This window comes from Melospiza georgiana, chromosome 27 (assembly GCF_028018845.1).
Source record: "Melospiza georgiana isolate bMelGeo1 chromosome 27, bMelGeo1.pri, whole genome shotgun sequence".
In the NCBI taxonomy this organism is placed as follows: domain Eukaryota; kingdom Metazoa; phylum Chordata; class Aves; order Passeriformes; family Passerellidae; genus Melospiza; species Melospiza georgiana.
The window spans coordinates 6,780,767-6,795,429 of record NC_080456.1 but is presented as its reverse complement, the minus strand read 5'-3'; the positions used below and the strand labels follow the sequence as shown (position 1 = coordinate 6,795,429).

The 14,663-nt window shown below is 57.1% G+C and overlaps 3 protein-coding genes across 4 annotated transcripts in view; all 3 read right to left on the bottom strand.

Annotated features, from left to right (window-relative positions):
* The window catches only part of KMT2A (lysine methyltransferase 2A), a 39,143-nt gene extending 38,462 nt beyond the window's left edge, over positions 1 to 681 (bottom strand). The window contains exon 1 of one of the 2 annotated variants that reach the window (XM_058041416.1): positions 343 to 681. In XM_058041416.1, the coding sequence (XP_057897399.1) occupies positions 343 to 681 (339 nt within the window). The remainder of the gene's footprint in view (positions 1 to 342) is intronic. The other variant, XM_058041417.1, reaches the window with a different exon arrangement.
* A 2,721-nt stretch (positions 682 to 3,402) lies between these two features.
* Positions 3,403 to 4,584, bottom strand: ATP5MG (ATP synthase membrane subunit g). Its single transcript, XM_058041214.1, has 3 exons — positions 4,456 to 4,584; positions 4,088 to 4,248; positions 3,403 to 3,574 (listed from the first exon to the last, which is right to left on the bottom strand). Exons 1-3 carry the CDS (start codon positions 4,517 to 4,519, stop codon positions 3,476 to 3,478), a joined length of 324 nt encoding a protein of 107 aa, XP_057897197.1. The 5' UTR covers positions 4,520 to 4,584; the 3' UTR covers positions 3,403 to 3,475.
* Positions 4,585 to 4,740: 156 nt separating this feature from the next.
* Positions 4,741 to 14,517, bottom strand: UBE4A (ubiquitination factor E4A). The gene is made up of 20 exons (XM_058041359.1): positions 14,458 to 14,517; positions 14,154 to 14,318; positions 13,874 to 14,050; positions 13,621 to 13,733; positions 12,908 to 13,060; positions 12,662 to 12,821; positions 12,277 to 12,479; positions 11,870 to 12,061; positions 10,712 to 11,045; positions 10,328 to 10,454; positions 9,148 to 9,455; positions 8,446 to 8,578; positions 7,834 to 8,021; positions 7,647 to 7,747; positions 7,406 to 7,519; positions 6,549 to 6,723; positions 6,251 to 6,431; positions 5,904 to 6,051; positions 5,511 to 5,668; positions 4,741 to 5,362 (listed from the first exon to the last, which is right to left on the bottom strand). The coding sequence occupies exons 2-20, from the start codon at positions 14,275 to 14,277 to the stop codon at positions 5,221 to 5,223; spliced, it is 3,231 nt and encodes a 1,076-aa protein (XP_057897342.1). The 5' UTR covers positions 14,278 to 14,318; positions 14,458 to 14,517; the 3' UTR covers positions 4,741 to 5,220.
* Between the last annotated feature and the right edge of the window lie 146 nt (positions 14,518 to 14,663).

The following is a 14,663-nucleotide window of genomic DNA, read 5'->3' as shown; positions in this document are numbered from 1 at the left end:
CGCGGGAGCGGCGGGAGCCGGATAATGGAGGCGGCGGCAGGGAGGACGCACCGGCGGCAAGTCGCGTGCGCGGGGAGGGACCGCGAGGGCGGCCGGACACGGACCGGCACCGGGTCCCGCCCGCCTGGTCCCGCCACCCGCCCCCCCAGGGCCCCCCCCGCCGGGCGCGCCCTTTGTGCGGGGCGCGGGAGGTGTGTCCGGAGACGGGCGGGCTGTGCGGCCGGGGCTGGCTGGGTGCGCCCGGGTGTGTTCGGGCCGCCGCCGCCGGGGCGTCGGGGATGCTGCGCCCGGGACCCGCCCGCCCGCCGCGCCCCCCCGCCCCCGCCCCGCCGCCCCTCTCACCTCTCCGCTGCCCGCCTCGGTGCCGCAGGCCGCTCGGAACCGCCGGAGGTTGATGCCGATGGTGGCTGAGACCTGGAGCGCCGCGTCGAAGCCGGGACCGGCCGCGGCCGCGGGGCCGCCGGGGCCCGGCGCTGCCCCGCCTCCGCCGCTTCCCGCCGCCCCGCCGGAGCACGGGCCGCCGCGCTCGCCCTCGCCCGCCGCCGCCGGCGCCGCCGCAGGTTCGGCGGGCCGCAGGCTATGCACGGCCGGCACCCGTAGGCGGGACCCCCCCGGGCCCCGGCGGCCCCAGCCGCCGCTGCCGGGCCGGGCGGGGAAGCGCCACCGACCGCTGTGCGCCATCTTTACTGAGAGGCGACGAGCCAGAGAGCGGGGCCGGGCCGCACCCCGCGCCCTGCATAGCGCTTCGCCGGCCCGTGGAGGCGCTGCATAACAACGGGTGCCATGCAGGTTGTGGGGTTCCGCCATCCCGCCGCCCCGGCACATGAATAAGCCATGCTCGATCAGTGCTAGCCCGGGATAACGCTGGGCGATATGCAGGGCCCCAGGCCTGAGCCCCAGTGTAGCCCCCCGCCCTGGATAGTGCAGCCTCGGGCCGCCGCGGCCCCTCATCGCTCGCAGCGCCATACAGGCGCAGGGCTGCTGGCGAGCCGGCCCCGGAACCTGCCTGCCGCATACACGGGCCGCTGGCAGCCCTCATAACCCCGGCGGCGATGCCGGGCGGGAGCGGGAGCCCCGCGCCCCGGACCGCGCATACAGCATAGGCGGCGCTGCCGCCCCCCGCATAGCGCCGGGACGGATGCGGGGCGCGGCCCCGGCCGGGCACGGCACAGCCCGCAGTCCCCGCCGAGACCCTCCGGTGCTCGGCCCGGGACGAGCTGGTCCCTGCGGGGGCACCGCGGCCCCGAGCTGTGGTACCGAGGGCGGGCCACAGCCCTGCCCTCCCGGCCCCGGCTGTGTCCTGCCTGCGGCCCCGCGCCCTGCCGGTGCCGCGTCCCGCTGGGTGCCACCCCCGGGAGGGAGGTGGCGGCGACAGCACCGGGCTGGCAACCCCGTCGTGTACGGCACAGCGAGAGCAGGGTTAACATCCAACAAGTGCTCACTGTATTCCATGAGAGCAGCACTGCAAACACACGGATAAGATGTAAATCCCTCTGCCTGGGGACACAAAATACCCATTTTCCTCCGAAGTTCATCAGCCGAGGGCAGGGGAGGAGGGAGGGGCGGCGGGAGGCTGTTTGTCCCCGAGAGGCAGCCAGACACTTGTGGTGTTTGGGAGGACGAACAAGCTGCGGGAGCCCTTTGGGGTCACAGATGCTGCTTGTGCCTGGGGTTCTGCTGTGGCAGCGGGGCTGGGGGCATACTGCTCCCGAGGACTTCCCGGGAGGAGAACTAAAATTAGATGGTTTTGTCGTCTCCAGGGACAGGAGCATCTTTGAGCTCTCCCAAGCTTTACTAGTGCAGCTTGATCCCATCCGCCCACTGAAGCTTTTGCCAGGCCAGGCCTGGTGTGAGCTGCAGCCCCCTGAATGCCCACTGAGCCTGCTCTGGGAGGGGCACATGCAGACAAGAACAAGTCAGAGATGAGAGGCAGCTCTTGGAGCCAGATCAGACAGCCTTGCCCTCAGTGGGGTTCTCTTAGGTTCAGAATCCTCCTTCCAGTCAAGCTCACACATGACATCCCATATGTGATGTCCTTGAGGAACATATCCTGCAGAATCTCATACCAGGGCCTGGTCCATTGCTCTCGCTGGTCTCTACGTGCTGGGTGAAGAGTTTGTGATGACAGGAGCAAAAAGCTTGTGGGGAGGAGCAGTTTTGGGGGCCATCATTCACCCCTGCTCAGCCAGAGCATTGGCTGCAGCGCTGGTCAGGTTTGCTTGGGCTGAGCAATCACAAAACTCTGCAGCACCAGGAGGAAGGCTGTGCGAGGCAGGAATGGTGTCCTGGCCAGACTCGTGGGAGATGCAAGCACAGGACACAGGCTGGGCAGGGGGCTGGAAGCACAGGTCCAGTCAATGCTCCTGTTGCAGACTCCCCCACAGAAGACGAAGAGTTCACTAAGCCTCAGTTTTCCCATCTGTGGCATGGAAGTGACCTGTGACCAGCTGTGACCCAGAGCTGCTGAGGCAGGAAGCCTTCTTTTTAACAAGACAGAAGAAAAAGTCTCCATCCATGCCACGAACAACCTTACCACAAACTGCTTACCACATCTGGAGTGTGTGAGCTCAGCTGCACTCCCTGTCAGAAGCACACAAGGCCTTGTGCTGGGATGAGCTGCTGAGAAGGGCAGTTCTGCTGCAGAGAGAGCAAGTGACATGCACAGTCACCCCAAGACATCAGGGTCACTGAGGGCTGGGGGCCTGCAGGTCACCGTGTGCACAGCACAACGCCCACAGAAGCAAAGGAGCAGCAGGACAACAACTGTATCAACGAGGAGCAATAATGACTAAAACCATCTTCTAAGACAGTAAAAACAGGCTGCTAGTCCCAGAAAACACCTACAAATTATTTTCTGAACATGTCAGAGCACAGGGTACTCACCAGGTTTTGTAGAAAACCCTGCAAGAGCTGGCTGACAATGAGCAAGGTGGTAGAACCCCAGACAGCTCAACCTTTGGCTGGTGGTAGCTGAGGTAACACATGTAAGTAAAAAGGCTCTGCTTACTTACACAGGCTTCCACTGCACCAGTCAGATACCAAACCTGAAGGGCTACGTTCCCTATGGAATAAGCCATGGAAATTGCTTTTGATAATGGAAAAAGTACTGGAATTTGCTTTTGGGTCCCAGTAGCTGATGGGAACTGCATTCAGGAACAAATGGAATATTTCCCCTTTCCAGCCTCTGTTTGATTTGGGGCTCTCAGACCTCCCCTGGAGCCACAGCTGGGACACTGTGAGTGTCCCAGAGCAAAGAGAGCTCTGGTGACCAAGTGATGTCACTGAAGCACTCTGGCACCCTTAGGCCTGGCCCTTAGACCCCCCTTGAGGAGCCATCCCTGCCAGCGTTGCCCCCAGGACAGGCTGGCACCTGTCAGAGTACCAGACAAGGATGACAACAGCTCGATCAGCTCCTAGTTTTATTGTTGCAGCCCCCATTACAGACCAGCACTGCTGGCACTGCTGAGGTGAGTGCTCACACGTTGTAGCCGATGAGGCCGCGCTTGCCGATGATCTCTCCGATGTAAAACCACATCAGCACCTCCGTGGCCACCAGGCCGTTCCTCACTGCGTCCTGAAAGGAAAAAGCCACTGCTCAGATCCCACACTCCCACAACAGCTCCTCCCTCACTCCCACCCCACATCCATGCCCTCCAGCAGTTCTCAAGGTGAAAACCCAGAAGCGGAACAGAGGGTACCCCTCAACACGTCCCATCACAGAAATGTTGTACAGCATTAAGCACACTGTCAGCTATTGATTTTGACTTTTTATAGCCCTTTCAAGGATCATTTCTTAGCCCACACACGGGAAACACACTAATTTCAAGGCCAACACATGATCCAGAAGGCTGGATTCTCCCTTCCCTGGGAGCAGAGGGGAGCAATCACAGCCTGGTCCAGACAGGGAAGAATTAAAGCAAATAAAACAAAACACTTTAAACTCTGAGCCCCTGAATTCCATGAGCTTCATATGCCGTTGAGAACAGTTCCTACTCTTCCCCAGGCAGGAGCAGAGCATGTCCCGGGTGGGTAGGAGGCTCCCGCTGGAGCTGCGTCCCGGCAGTGCCGCAACCCGCCCCGCCGGTACCTTGACAGTGAGCTGCGCCAGGCGGCCGCTCTGGAAGGCCCTGACCAAGTCCTTCATGCTGTCGATGGCCCGCGGAATCTCGGCGGGGGTCGGCGGGGCCAGCTCCACCTTGGCGTAGTACCAGAATGTGGCCAAGCGCGGCTTCGAGTACTTGACGGCGGCTGCGGGAAGGGGAGCGAGCGGACGGTGTTTTCCCAGCGACGGGAGCCCGCGAGGCCTGCCCGGGCCCGGTCCCGCTGCCCTCAGCCCCGCGCCCCCTCCCCTCCCCTCCCCTCCCCTGCGCTCCCCCCGGCCCGCTGTCGCTCCCCTCGCCTCAGCCCGCCCCACGGCAGTCCCGCTCCCTCCCCGTGCCCTTCGCCGCCCCTCACCGCCGACCAGCTCGGGCCCGCGCTGCACCAGCCGCTGCACCAGCCCCTGCGCGGCCTTGGCCATCGCTGCGGCGCGCTCAATGTCACCGCCGCTCACCGCACCGGCGATCGCCGAGGGCAGCCCGCCGCGAGGACCCCGGGTCACGTGCGCGGGGCGGGGCGGGGCGGGGAAGCGCAGGATCCGCGGGTTCGAGACCCACGCAGGGCGGAAGCGCGCCGGTGCCCGCACCAACCCAAACAGGCTTTTCAGAGCTCCCGGCAGCGCCACACCTCCAGCACCAGCTGTAAGATGATCTCTGTGTTTAATTTCCAACGCCCGCCATTCCCAAAACTCACCGGGGAAGTAAACCCTGCTACACCCCTGGCACATAAAAGTCAGAAAAACACCCCCTCATTTTCACCAAGTGAGAGATGGTTACAGTTTAAACACAGAACAGAGGGAGGCTTTTGGTGTTGCTGGAAAAGAACACGGCCAACACAAAGAGCAGGTAATAGAGAGCCAGGGCACCACATCATGAGGAGGCTGTGTTCTTCTCCCGTGGCTGAGGCTCAAAGCTGTAGTGCAGTGGGAAGTTGTAGTATTAAAGAGAGAGTCTTGAAAGGAAAAGAGAGAACAAGGGCTGGCAGGGAAGGTCTGAGGAGAGACTCCAAAGGTGGTGGCAATGCACTAAATGTGGTCGTCATTAGGGTGGTAGCTCCAGCCGCTACCCCTGCATGGCTGTGATCTTGCCCATGACAGGAGGTTTAGAGATGAGAGCCTGTCTTTTAGTTCAGAGTGTCCTCCAGCTCCTCCTCCTTCTGCTTTTTCCTCTCTGCAAGCCATCTCTGTATCTTCTCTTTTAGCTCTGTGTTTGGTCTGATCTGGTCCATAGTTAGGGGACTCCGATTGAAAGGATCTGTCTGATCACTGAAACAGAAAAGATCAAGGAGATTACTTGGACATTCCTGGTGCTAGAGATAAAAAAAAAAAAAAGAAAAAAAAAAGAGAGAGGCCAGGAAGAGTCCCTGGATATGTGAAACAGATTCCCAAAAGGCGAGAGGGCTGTGCTGCACACCTGAGGAGGTGTCGGGCTATGGTCGATCGGTCCACAGTGACACGGGAGGAGGGCAGGATCACGGGGTCTGACATCAGAGTGCTCATGATTGGATCCAGGAATTCATCACAGGCATCTGCATATGTCTCCTCTTCCTGCTGCTGCCGGTCTGCAAGAGACTAGGGAGCACACGTGGCTCTGAGGGATTCCGCCTCCCCACCCTTTAAAAACCAGGGAGCATTCACAGGTCTGTGCAGGCAGGGAACCCTCCCAGCTGCCCCAGCTGGACCTTGCACAAAGCTCCACTCCCAGAAATCCAGCTCCACAGCAAAGATGCAGCAACACACGGAGCAAAAAGGACACAGGGAACCAGCTCTATCTCTTTTTGTATGCTGAATTCCCTCCAGTGCTCACCTTGATCCTCTCAGCCAGGTTACTAAAAGACACTATCATGTTTCCAGGCTTATTAATCTTCTTCAGAACCCGCACGGTCTGGGCAAAGAGTGTCGGTGAGTAGGAGCGGCCGTCCTTGGGGACTGTGGCACAGAAGTTTTCTTCATCCCTGCACCAGGTTACATGAGAGAAAGGTTTAAGAATCCCCATTTATCATGGCTGCAAAACAGGCCCCACTGCAGCCACATTCCCATAGGAAAGAACTCAAAGCTAAAGAAAAGCTCGAGTGTAACTAAGCATTTCTCCCCCAGTATCACCAAGATGGCTCCTGCATGGCTCCTGACAAGCTCACTCCCCTTGTCACCTACCCAAGGTTTAGGTAGATGGTGCAGATGTCAGACACGAGCTGCTGTGGCTTGAAGTCAAACTCACTGAAATCTTTCACCTTCAAAGCTCCCATTTTAGGCCCAACCAGATGTTGCAGGAAGTAGTTGAGCATGGAGATGATGCGCTCGGCAAGGAAAGGATGCACAAACAGGGACTTGATTTCTGGAAACCAAAACAACAGCTTGCAGATTCTCAGCCATTCCATCCTCATCTGACCACACTGAAACCAAGTTCCTGCCTGCTCACACCCTGGCAGGCAGGAGGGACCATTTCCCCTACCTGAAGTCAGGAAAGCCAGAGTGCCAATGGTTTCATTGGACATGATGTTGTGGAAACGGGCCAGCTGACCAAACATCTGCAGGCTGGACTCCTTCTCGCGACGAGCCTCGGGGGACAGGCTGTCCCATTCGCCTCGGTCCTTCTCAATCTGCTGAACTTTGATCTTGCTGAGGTACTGCAGGACAGAACACATGCACTGTTTGCGTGGGTGGCGACAGCAAGGAGGTCCAGAAACACTCAAAACCAGTCAGGCAACATCCATATCACCCATCTTATCTGCTGGCCTTCCAGCAATCAGCTCTCTAGCAGGTAATAGCTCCCCAAAATAGCCCTTTCTAGCAGCAACAGCAGCTCTGAAAGGAGTGGAGACACATTTGACACACACCAGGGACATGAGAGCACCTGAAATTCCCTTGCAATCCCAAAGGAAAACTGCCTGGAGACAAAAGGCCTTTATTAGGATAAAACACTTGCAGAAAGACCAAGGAGATTTGAGAATCAAAACCCACAGTGATTGTTTAAAGCCTGAGTGTATCCAGATTACGAACAGGCAGATTTCCCTGTGCTTCCTGTTGGATCTGAAAAAGCTCTTTTGCTCCTCTTGGTTCTGAGCTGCCTCCTGAACCCAACGGAAGGAAGGGTAACCCACGGACAGGGCCCCAGACCCTTCCTCCTGCCTTCACCTCTTCTTCCAGGGCACCAGCCACTCCGTCTTGGGATTGTTTCCTGCACACTACTTACTGCAGAGACTCACCAGGCAGAGCCAGGCAAGCTGGCCCTGTTCTGGAGGTCAGTATTGCACCAAGGAAGTGAGACCTTGTTTACCTGACAGTGATGGAATGTGAACTCAGCCCTACCTGTATGGCTTCATCCAACAGGAAAATGGCATCGTTCATGAGCAGGTTAAGGAAGCGCAAGAAGAGAGGGGGATTCATTGCCTCCAGGTTCTCTGAGGCATAATCAGCCAGAGCCTGCAAAGAAAGGAAATAGCAAATTCTGCAGCCCAGCCCCGATGGCAGGACGTGGAGCCCCCCATGTGACCCCCCAGGTGAGCTGCACACCCACATGGCACACTCAGGCATGCACCTCTCGCCTCACCTTTATGCTGTCCCGGTAGGAATCGGTGTCCCACATGTACCTCAGGATGGGATACATGGGACGGCGGTAGTTGAACTTCTGTTCAAACTGGTGTGGGTCACCTGGGCACAAGCCAAAGAACCTTTCAAGTGGACAGTCCCCCACAGGTGCTACACAGGGAACACAACTCTTCCCATTCTGCGCTTACCCGTGAACTCGATATCCACAAAGACTTTGATGAGTGCCTCAGCCAGGTGGGCGGCGTGTTGGTAGGAGCAGAACACTCGCTTGCGATGGAACACGCTCGAGACGAGCGGGCTCTGAGCCTGATCCATGTGAGGCATCACAGCCTCCAACACTTCAGCCAGCTTGGCTCGCAGGTGAGGATTTTTCATCCTGCAAGTCAAAACAAAGCAAATCCAGGATGACATGTCCATGGTGCAGAATGGAGCTGCTCAGGAATCACTCCAGGATCTGTGTTCATCCATGCTTGAGTGCCAGACTGCTGCAAACCATCAGTAAAGCCAGCCCTGGGTCAGCAGTCACTTGCATAGACACCATGCCACAGTGGAATCTCAGGCAAAGGGAGAGTGTGGGAACACATATATTTAAGCACTAAATCCCATTTGAACCTTGCATGAAGCCAGTGGTCTCTAGGCAGGCCTGTATTCCCTTTGTGCCTCTTGCAGGCATATTTCAGCTGTTTCAAAAAGATCAACCTGCTTGCAGCTGCACAAACCAAGCCTCAAGACAGCTCTGCAATTTCTACTTGCTTGGTCACCCTGGGAGTTCTGCAACAAGGACCCAGGGCTGCACCTACCTCTCCACATCACCCATGAAAACAGTAACAAAGTGAAGGACGTGCTCCAGGGAATCAGCAGAAGTCTCCAAGATGTCATCAGCAAAACGCCGCAGGAAAATGAAGAAGTCGCCCAAATTATCGGCAAAGAACTCTGCAAACAGAGATTGTAGCTGAGCTCCTCCCCAGGCAGCTCACCTTGCCCTTTTCCAGCCTCCCATCCCCTCTCCCCTCACCACCCTGATGCTGATTAACTACTGGTAATTAAAAAGCTGTATTAGAACCTGCCATGGAGAAGGATGCCCAGCCTGATGGCATGAGTAACATGTGGGACTCGCTTCCCCTCTTCCCTCCCACAAGTCAGGTCGCTTCTGGGGTAAATCCAGCATCTGCTGATGACACACTTCTACACAACCCCCAAGGGAAGAATCCTGAAGCAGGCCCCAGAAAAAAGTTTACATATAGAGAAAACACTAAATCAACGTAGAACTTGTCACTTGCAAATGAGTAAGTCTTCTAAAAGGTCAGCAGCTTCACCACCCTAAGTATGGCCCCTCAAACAGCCCCAAATTTCTCTAAGAGAGATCCTTTTCAGAGAGAATATTCTGCACAATGTCGGTGGTGGCACCGTGTCCTGCCCTGGACAGGGGAGCACTTGCTCAGGCAGCTCTTGCAGTGCTGATGCATGCAGGTGCTGGCACAGAGCAGCACCCGTGGCCTCACCTGGCACGTAGGCCAGCGCGCTGTGCTCCACCTGCGGCAGCGGGAAGCTCAGCTCCAGCGGCTCGCTGCCCTGGTTCCCCACTGCCAGCTGCACCAGCAGCACTGCCATGGACACCTGCAGGTTCAGGCAGTTCTGCAGCATCTGCGGTTCCGTCATGGCCGTCTTGGTGGACAGGTAGATGGTCATCAGGCGCTCAAACTGCTCCCTGAGGCTGTCAGCAGCGGGGCTGGAGCTCTGCTGAGCTTCTCGCCACGCCACTTGCAGGCGGTGAAGGCTTTGGTTTATCTTTACCATCTGGTCGTGCAACCTGCCCGGGAAAGGAGGCAAAGAGGGGCTCAGGAGACAGACAGAAAGACAGACATCCTGCCTCACCAATGCAGAAGCTGGTGGATTCAGATAATTTCCTGTGGGTACCCTGTCTGGGGCTCTGCAATGGGAAGCCTTGAGAAAAGGCTTGGCAGGACCTGGGAGGGTACGAGACCCTCTGAGGGACCATGGCACCTGCAGAGTCGCCTGGGGACATGGCAGAGCTCCCTTGGGTCACTGAGGTCAGGGATCCAACACGGCCCAGAGATGCTTGCAAGGTGACACTTCAGTTTCCCAGCAACAAGCCACTTGCATAATAACTTTTTTGTCAATGTCTATATTTAGAGAATAAACCAGAAGGGGACTCTGCTTGGATCAGCCATGACCTCACAGTATCTAGGCAACGATTTGCAGAGGGAAGTCGTGCAAAACAGAGTCTTTTAGTGTCCAGAAAATCCTCTCCTGGAAGCTGACAGCTACCTCACATTGCTGTTTCACATACATTCCCAGTGGACAGGTGCTCTGCCACCTGGATGAGGCTCCTGCCCCAAGGAGAGGGGGAATGGAGCAACCTATAAATAACAGCACTTGGCTGTTGGTGTCTACAAGTAACAGGGAGCCTGCAAGACTCCTTTATTAAGATAAAGCACTTGCAGAAAGGCCAAGGGGGTTTGAGAATCAAAACCCACAATGATTGTTTAAAGCCTGAGTGTATCCTGATTAGCAAAAATGAGAGTAAAATTTCTTCCTGCAGTCAGTCAGGCTGAAGTTGAAGCAGCAGCTCAGCTGGCCACCCTGTGTTCACAGTATTTACTGAAATGTGCAGAGCTGCACATGGGTGGAAAACAGCCCCAGGGGAACTGAAACAAGTACCTGTGAAACCCCAAGTGCAGGGTATACTGCGTGAGCACCAGGTTTTCCGTCACCAGGTTGTAGCTGTTCGCAAACTGCGGCTCTTGCTCGCTCAGAGCAGGGATCAAACATGTTTCTTTTTCCAAACCTGTAAGGAAAAGCATCTCTGCATCAGGTCCTACCCAGCAGTGCTGGTGAGGAGAGGGTTGAGAGGGTCCCTTCTGTGGACACAAAAGGGCTCCTGGTGATAACTGGCAGCATTGTATTTGCACTCAGCTCTCTTCTTGCTCCTCTCTAGTCACAATTCTAACTCTCCCCTAACCCTAATGGTTTACTGAGAAGGCATTAGTGGGTAAAGTGGAGATTGAGGAGATCCGCTTTCCCATCCCCAAAGCTTAGGTGTACCTTTCATGTGTACGTTCTTGCTCTTCCTCTCCTCTTCGTTCAGCTCCTTCAGGGCACAGTAGGTAGGGTTGAAGGTTAGCAGCTTTGGAGATCGGGGTTTGCAGAAGGGCTGGCACAGCTTCAGGAGGGCAGCCCCCAGGTTGAGGAAGAAGGCATCTGAGGCGTACATCTGGAAGAAAATCTCTGGCATCTGGTTAGCCCAAATTTTGGTGCGGCCCGCATTCGCATGGAGGCAGTTCCCCAGCCAGGACAGGATCCTGTGCTTTGTCTCCGGTGACAGCTGCAACAGGTTCTTCAGCATCTGGTAGATCTTCTCATGGAACTGGGCCATGAACTGTTAGAGGAAACAGAACACAACTGAATGAGTCCTTGGGGGTGGTTCTTTTGCCTCTGTGATACCACTGCTATCAGACCCTTTCCTGCTCCTCGGGACACCCCATGAATCACCCATCACACACAGGTGTTACAAGCAGGTCAGATCCTGGGGCTGGCACAAAACAACAATTAGGCAAAAGCACAGCTGAGACAATTTGTTCTCATATGGAGTAAATCCAAAATTCTTTGCCTATTTTTGACAGCCTGAAAGAACCCCTGAGTGGGAAAGTTCCCCCCAGGGATGACCTCTGCACCCCAGTTCACTCCTGTATTTATATCCAGCATCCTCGTGTTTTACTCATGACCTACTGGAACATTCCTAGGAATGAATTCCTAGGTATTTCTCTAAGGAAGAAAATTACTTGCATAATGAGAGAGAACATTGCCTATCACTTTCTCAACTGGTGAATCAATTAGTGTTTTAATTACAGGACAGGCACTGAAAACTACTCCCTGGTGATTGCAACACCTGAGGTAGATGATCTCTAGGTAGCACCTCAAGTTACTGATGTCTGCTCTGCCAGTATCAGCCACCCTTTTTCCAAAAGCTCAGGCAACTTTGATAAGGCACAAAGACCTGGGTTATAATGACCCAAGGCAGCTGGCAAAACTGTTTCCATGCTCCAGCTGGAGAATTCAAAGCAGTTTTGGGACACGCCTAGTTGCAAGGCAGGCTATTCCTGAACCAACAGTGGAACTCAAGCCCTGATACCATGTTTTGAACCCTCAGGCAATGAGAGGCCACTAACACCACAGGAAGCAGAACTGCCCTGCTTCTCCCACCTGATGGATGTTGGATTCCTGCACTTTAATCTCCTGTGGGCTGGATCGGGATGGATTCAGAAAGTAGCCATGGTTCTCCACCACGCCAGGGGTCTTCAACAAGCAGGAGATATTTAGAATGGCACCAAGCAAAGTCTTCTGGTACATCTGTCCATTGCTGGGATCCTTGGGCTGTATGTAGCCTGCAAAAACCTGGGGAACACATCAGGACATGCTGACAGTTGTCCAAAATCACAGCAAAAAACCCTAACATACTAATGGGTTTGTGGCAGGCTATGAGAAGGGAGAGGAGAGGTATGACTAGCCACACTGGGTGTTGTTACACCACACTGCTGGTTTGATCTCTGCAGATCAGGTCTTGCTCATGTGCCCCTGCAAAAAGCTCCTGCCTAAGCCAGAGTACCCACCTTGGCTATGTCCTTCTGCTTTGTGAAGTACAGGAGCACATCGAGGTATGTGTAGAGCAGGATCTGGCAGAGGTCCAGCTCCTTGATTCTCCCCAGCAGAATGTCAAACACGGGAACCATCACCTCCCCAAATGTGCGCACCTCCTCGTCCATAGTTAAGGCCTCTATGACCTCCTCGAGGAACTCGGTCATGTCTTCAAACTCTGGCAGGAGATACAAGGCTGTTACTCACAGTGCTCCAACAGCCAAACCGACCCAAACACAACCCCCCTTTTGGCAGCAAGGGGAGCCAAAGCTTCACCCAAGCCCTGGATGCTGCAGGGCAGCCTCGCAGCACCGAGGCAGTGGCACAGCGAGCACCGTGCCCCAGCCCGGCTGCACTTACGTGCCCCCCTCAGCGTCTCCAGCAGCAGGTCCACCAGCTGCTCGTACACGTTCTGGTTGACGTAGATCTCGGGGGTGAGGAGCACGGTGCGCGTGTTGGACACCGTCAGGTTGCGGCAGCGCACGGCGAAGGGCAGCAGGTTCTCGGGGACCTTGGTGATCTGACAGGGACAACAAGGCAGCTCCAGCTGGGGCACGGCAGCTCCAGCGGGGCGCGGCAGAGCGGGGTGCAGAGAGCCTGGCCCACCTCCTCGCGGGCCCTGCGGAAGCAGGCGTAGAGGTAGCGCAGGATGTGCCTCTCCCCGGCGTCGCGGTCGGCCGACAGGTTCTGGCTGCTGGCACAGGTCATGTGGATCAGGTGGCTCCCGGGCTCCGGCAGCAGCAGGCGGGTGAACAGGGCCTGGGCACCGGCAGGGACAGGGCACAGTGACACAGCCCAGCGCAGAGCTGACCCCTCCAGAGGAGGAAGCTCCACGCCACACAGCCTAACGGGCTCCTGCTGGGAACAGCTCTCCCTGTCCCTCATTAAGTAACTGCAGTGAGAACCCTCAGCTGCTTCTGGCCTGAGCAAACCCTCCAGCCCCTCATGGAACAACAGTACCCCTCCAGAAACCATTTCCACTGAAATCCTCCGCAGGAATGACTGATACAGCTGCAAATGAAGATGAGTGTGTGTGGACACTGTTGACTGAGTTCTCTGGTTTTTCTTCCCTTTCCTACCCACACAGACCTACAGGGCAGCGAACTCCTGCAGCTTCCAGGAGGAAGGGCTGGATTCCCCAAATTCTACACTTTTCTCAGTCTCACATCCCAGAAATCTCATGGGCTTTTCCAGCAAAACAATAAGTGGCAGCTTGGTGCCAGGTTTTGGAAAAGGATGTGGGATATCATATGTACTTTCTAAGGAAACAAACTCAATCCAGAGGCCAAAGCCTGCAGGTGGCCCCAGGCAGTCCCTACCTGCTCCACATTGTCCATGTCCAGCCAGTCCTGGTCATCCAGGTCTGCGGCCATCTCCTCCAGGTACACACAGCGTGCTGGGATCCCATTCCCACTCTTCATGCTGGGGTCACCTGGGAAGGGCAGAGGGACCTGTTCTGTTCCACCTGCAGGCAGGACTGTCCCCAGCACCTGGCACTGTCCCCTCCCAGCTGTCCTCTCCCACGTCAGATCTGCCCCAGCCTGTACCACACCCCGCCAAACCCGGGCTCACTGTTGTCCAGTGTGATGAGGAAGATCCTCTGGATCATGTGGTTGATGTTGAGCTGCTCGCAGAGCTCTCGCTGCGAGCGGAACGAGCGGCTGATCTCGGCCACAGAGTAGTCGCAGTCGTCCAGGCTCTCGGAAACACTGTTGTCGGAGTCATCCTGGCTGATGGACGTCTCCTCGCCTGCACGACAGAGCCCTCAGCGTCTCGGGGGCCAGCCGTGTCCGAGCGGACCGCCTCGCCCCCTCCCCGCGCCCAGCCCCTGCCCCAGCCTCGACCTCCGCACCTGTCAGCTGCCGCAGCTGCTGCTGCTTCTGGATGGCGGCGAAGTGCTTGGCGGCAGCGACGGAGCCGAAGAGGGCGGCGAAGGGGTTGCTGGAGATGCTGTTGTTGTTCTCCTGGTCGGTCATCTCCCCTCAGGGCCGCGCCATACGGGTGAGCCGGGGCAAGGCTGCGGGGAGGGCCGCCGTCAGGGCCCGGGCCCGCTCCCCCGCGGGCGCGGCGGGCTCGCCCCGCTCGGTGCGGGGGCTCCGCTCCCAACCCGCTCCCGCTCCGGTGCCACCCCGGCCCCGCTCCCGCTCCGCTCCCACCTCGGCCGCCGCCGGAGAGCTCTGCGCGTCACCGCGTCGCACAACGATCGACGTCACCGCGCCGCGCCGGAAGTGAAGCACGGGAGGGGCGGGGCTTAGGGAGCTCGGGCGGGAGAGGCGGCAGCGACTCCTGGCGGCCGGGACGGGGAACGACACCTGCGGCCCCGCGGGGACGGGAACGGGAATGGGAATAGTGGGAATAGTGT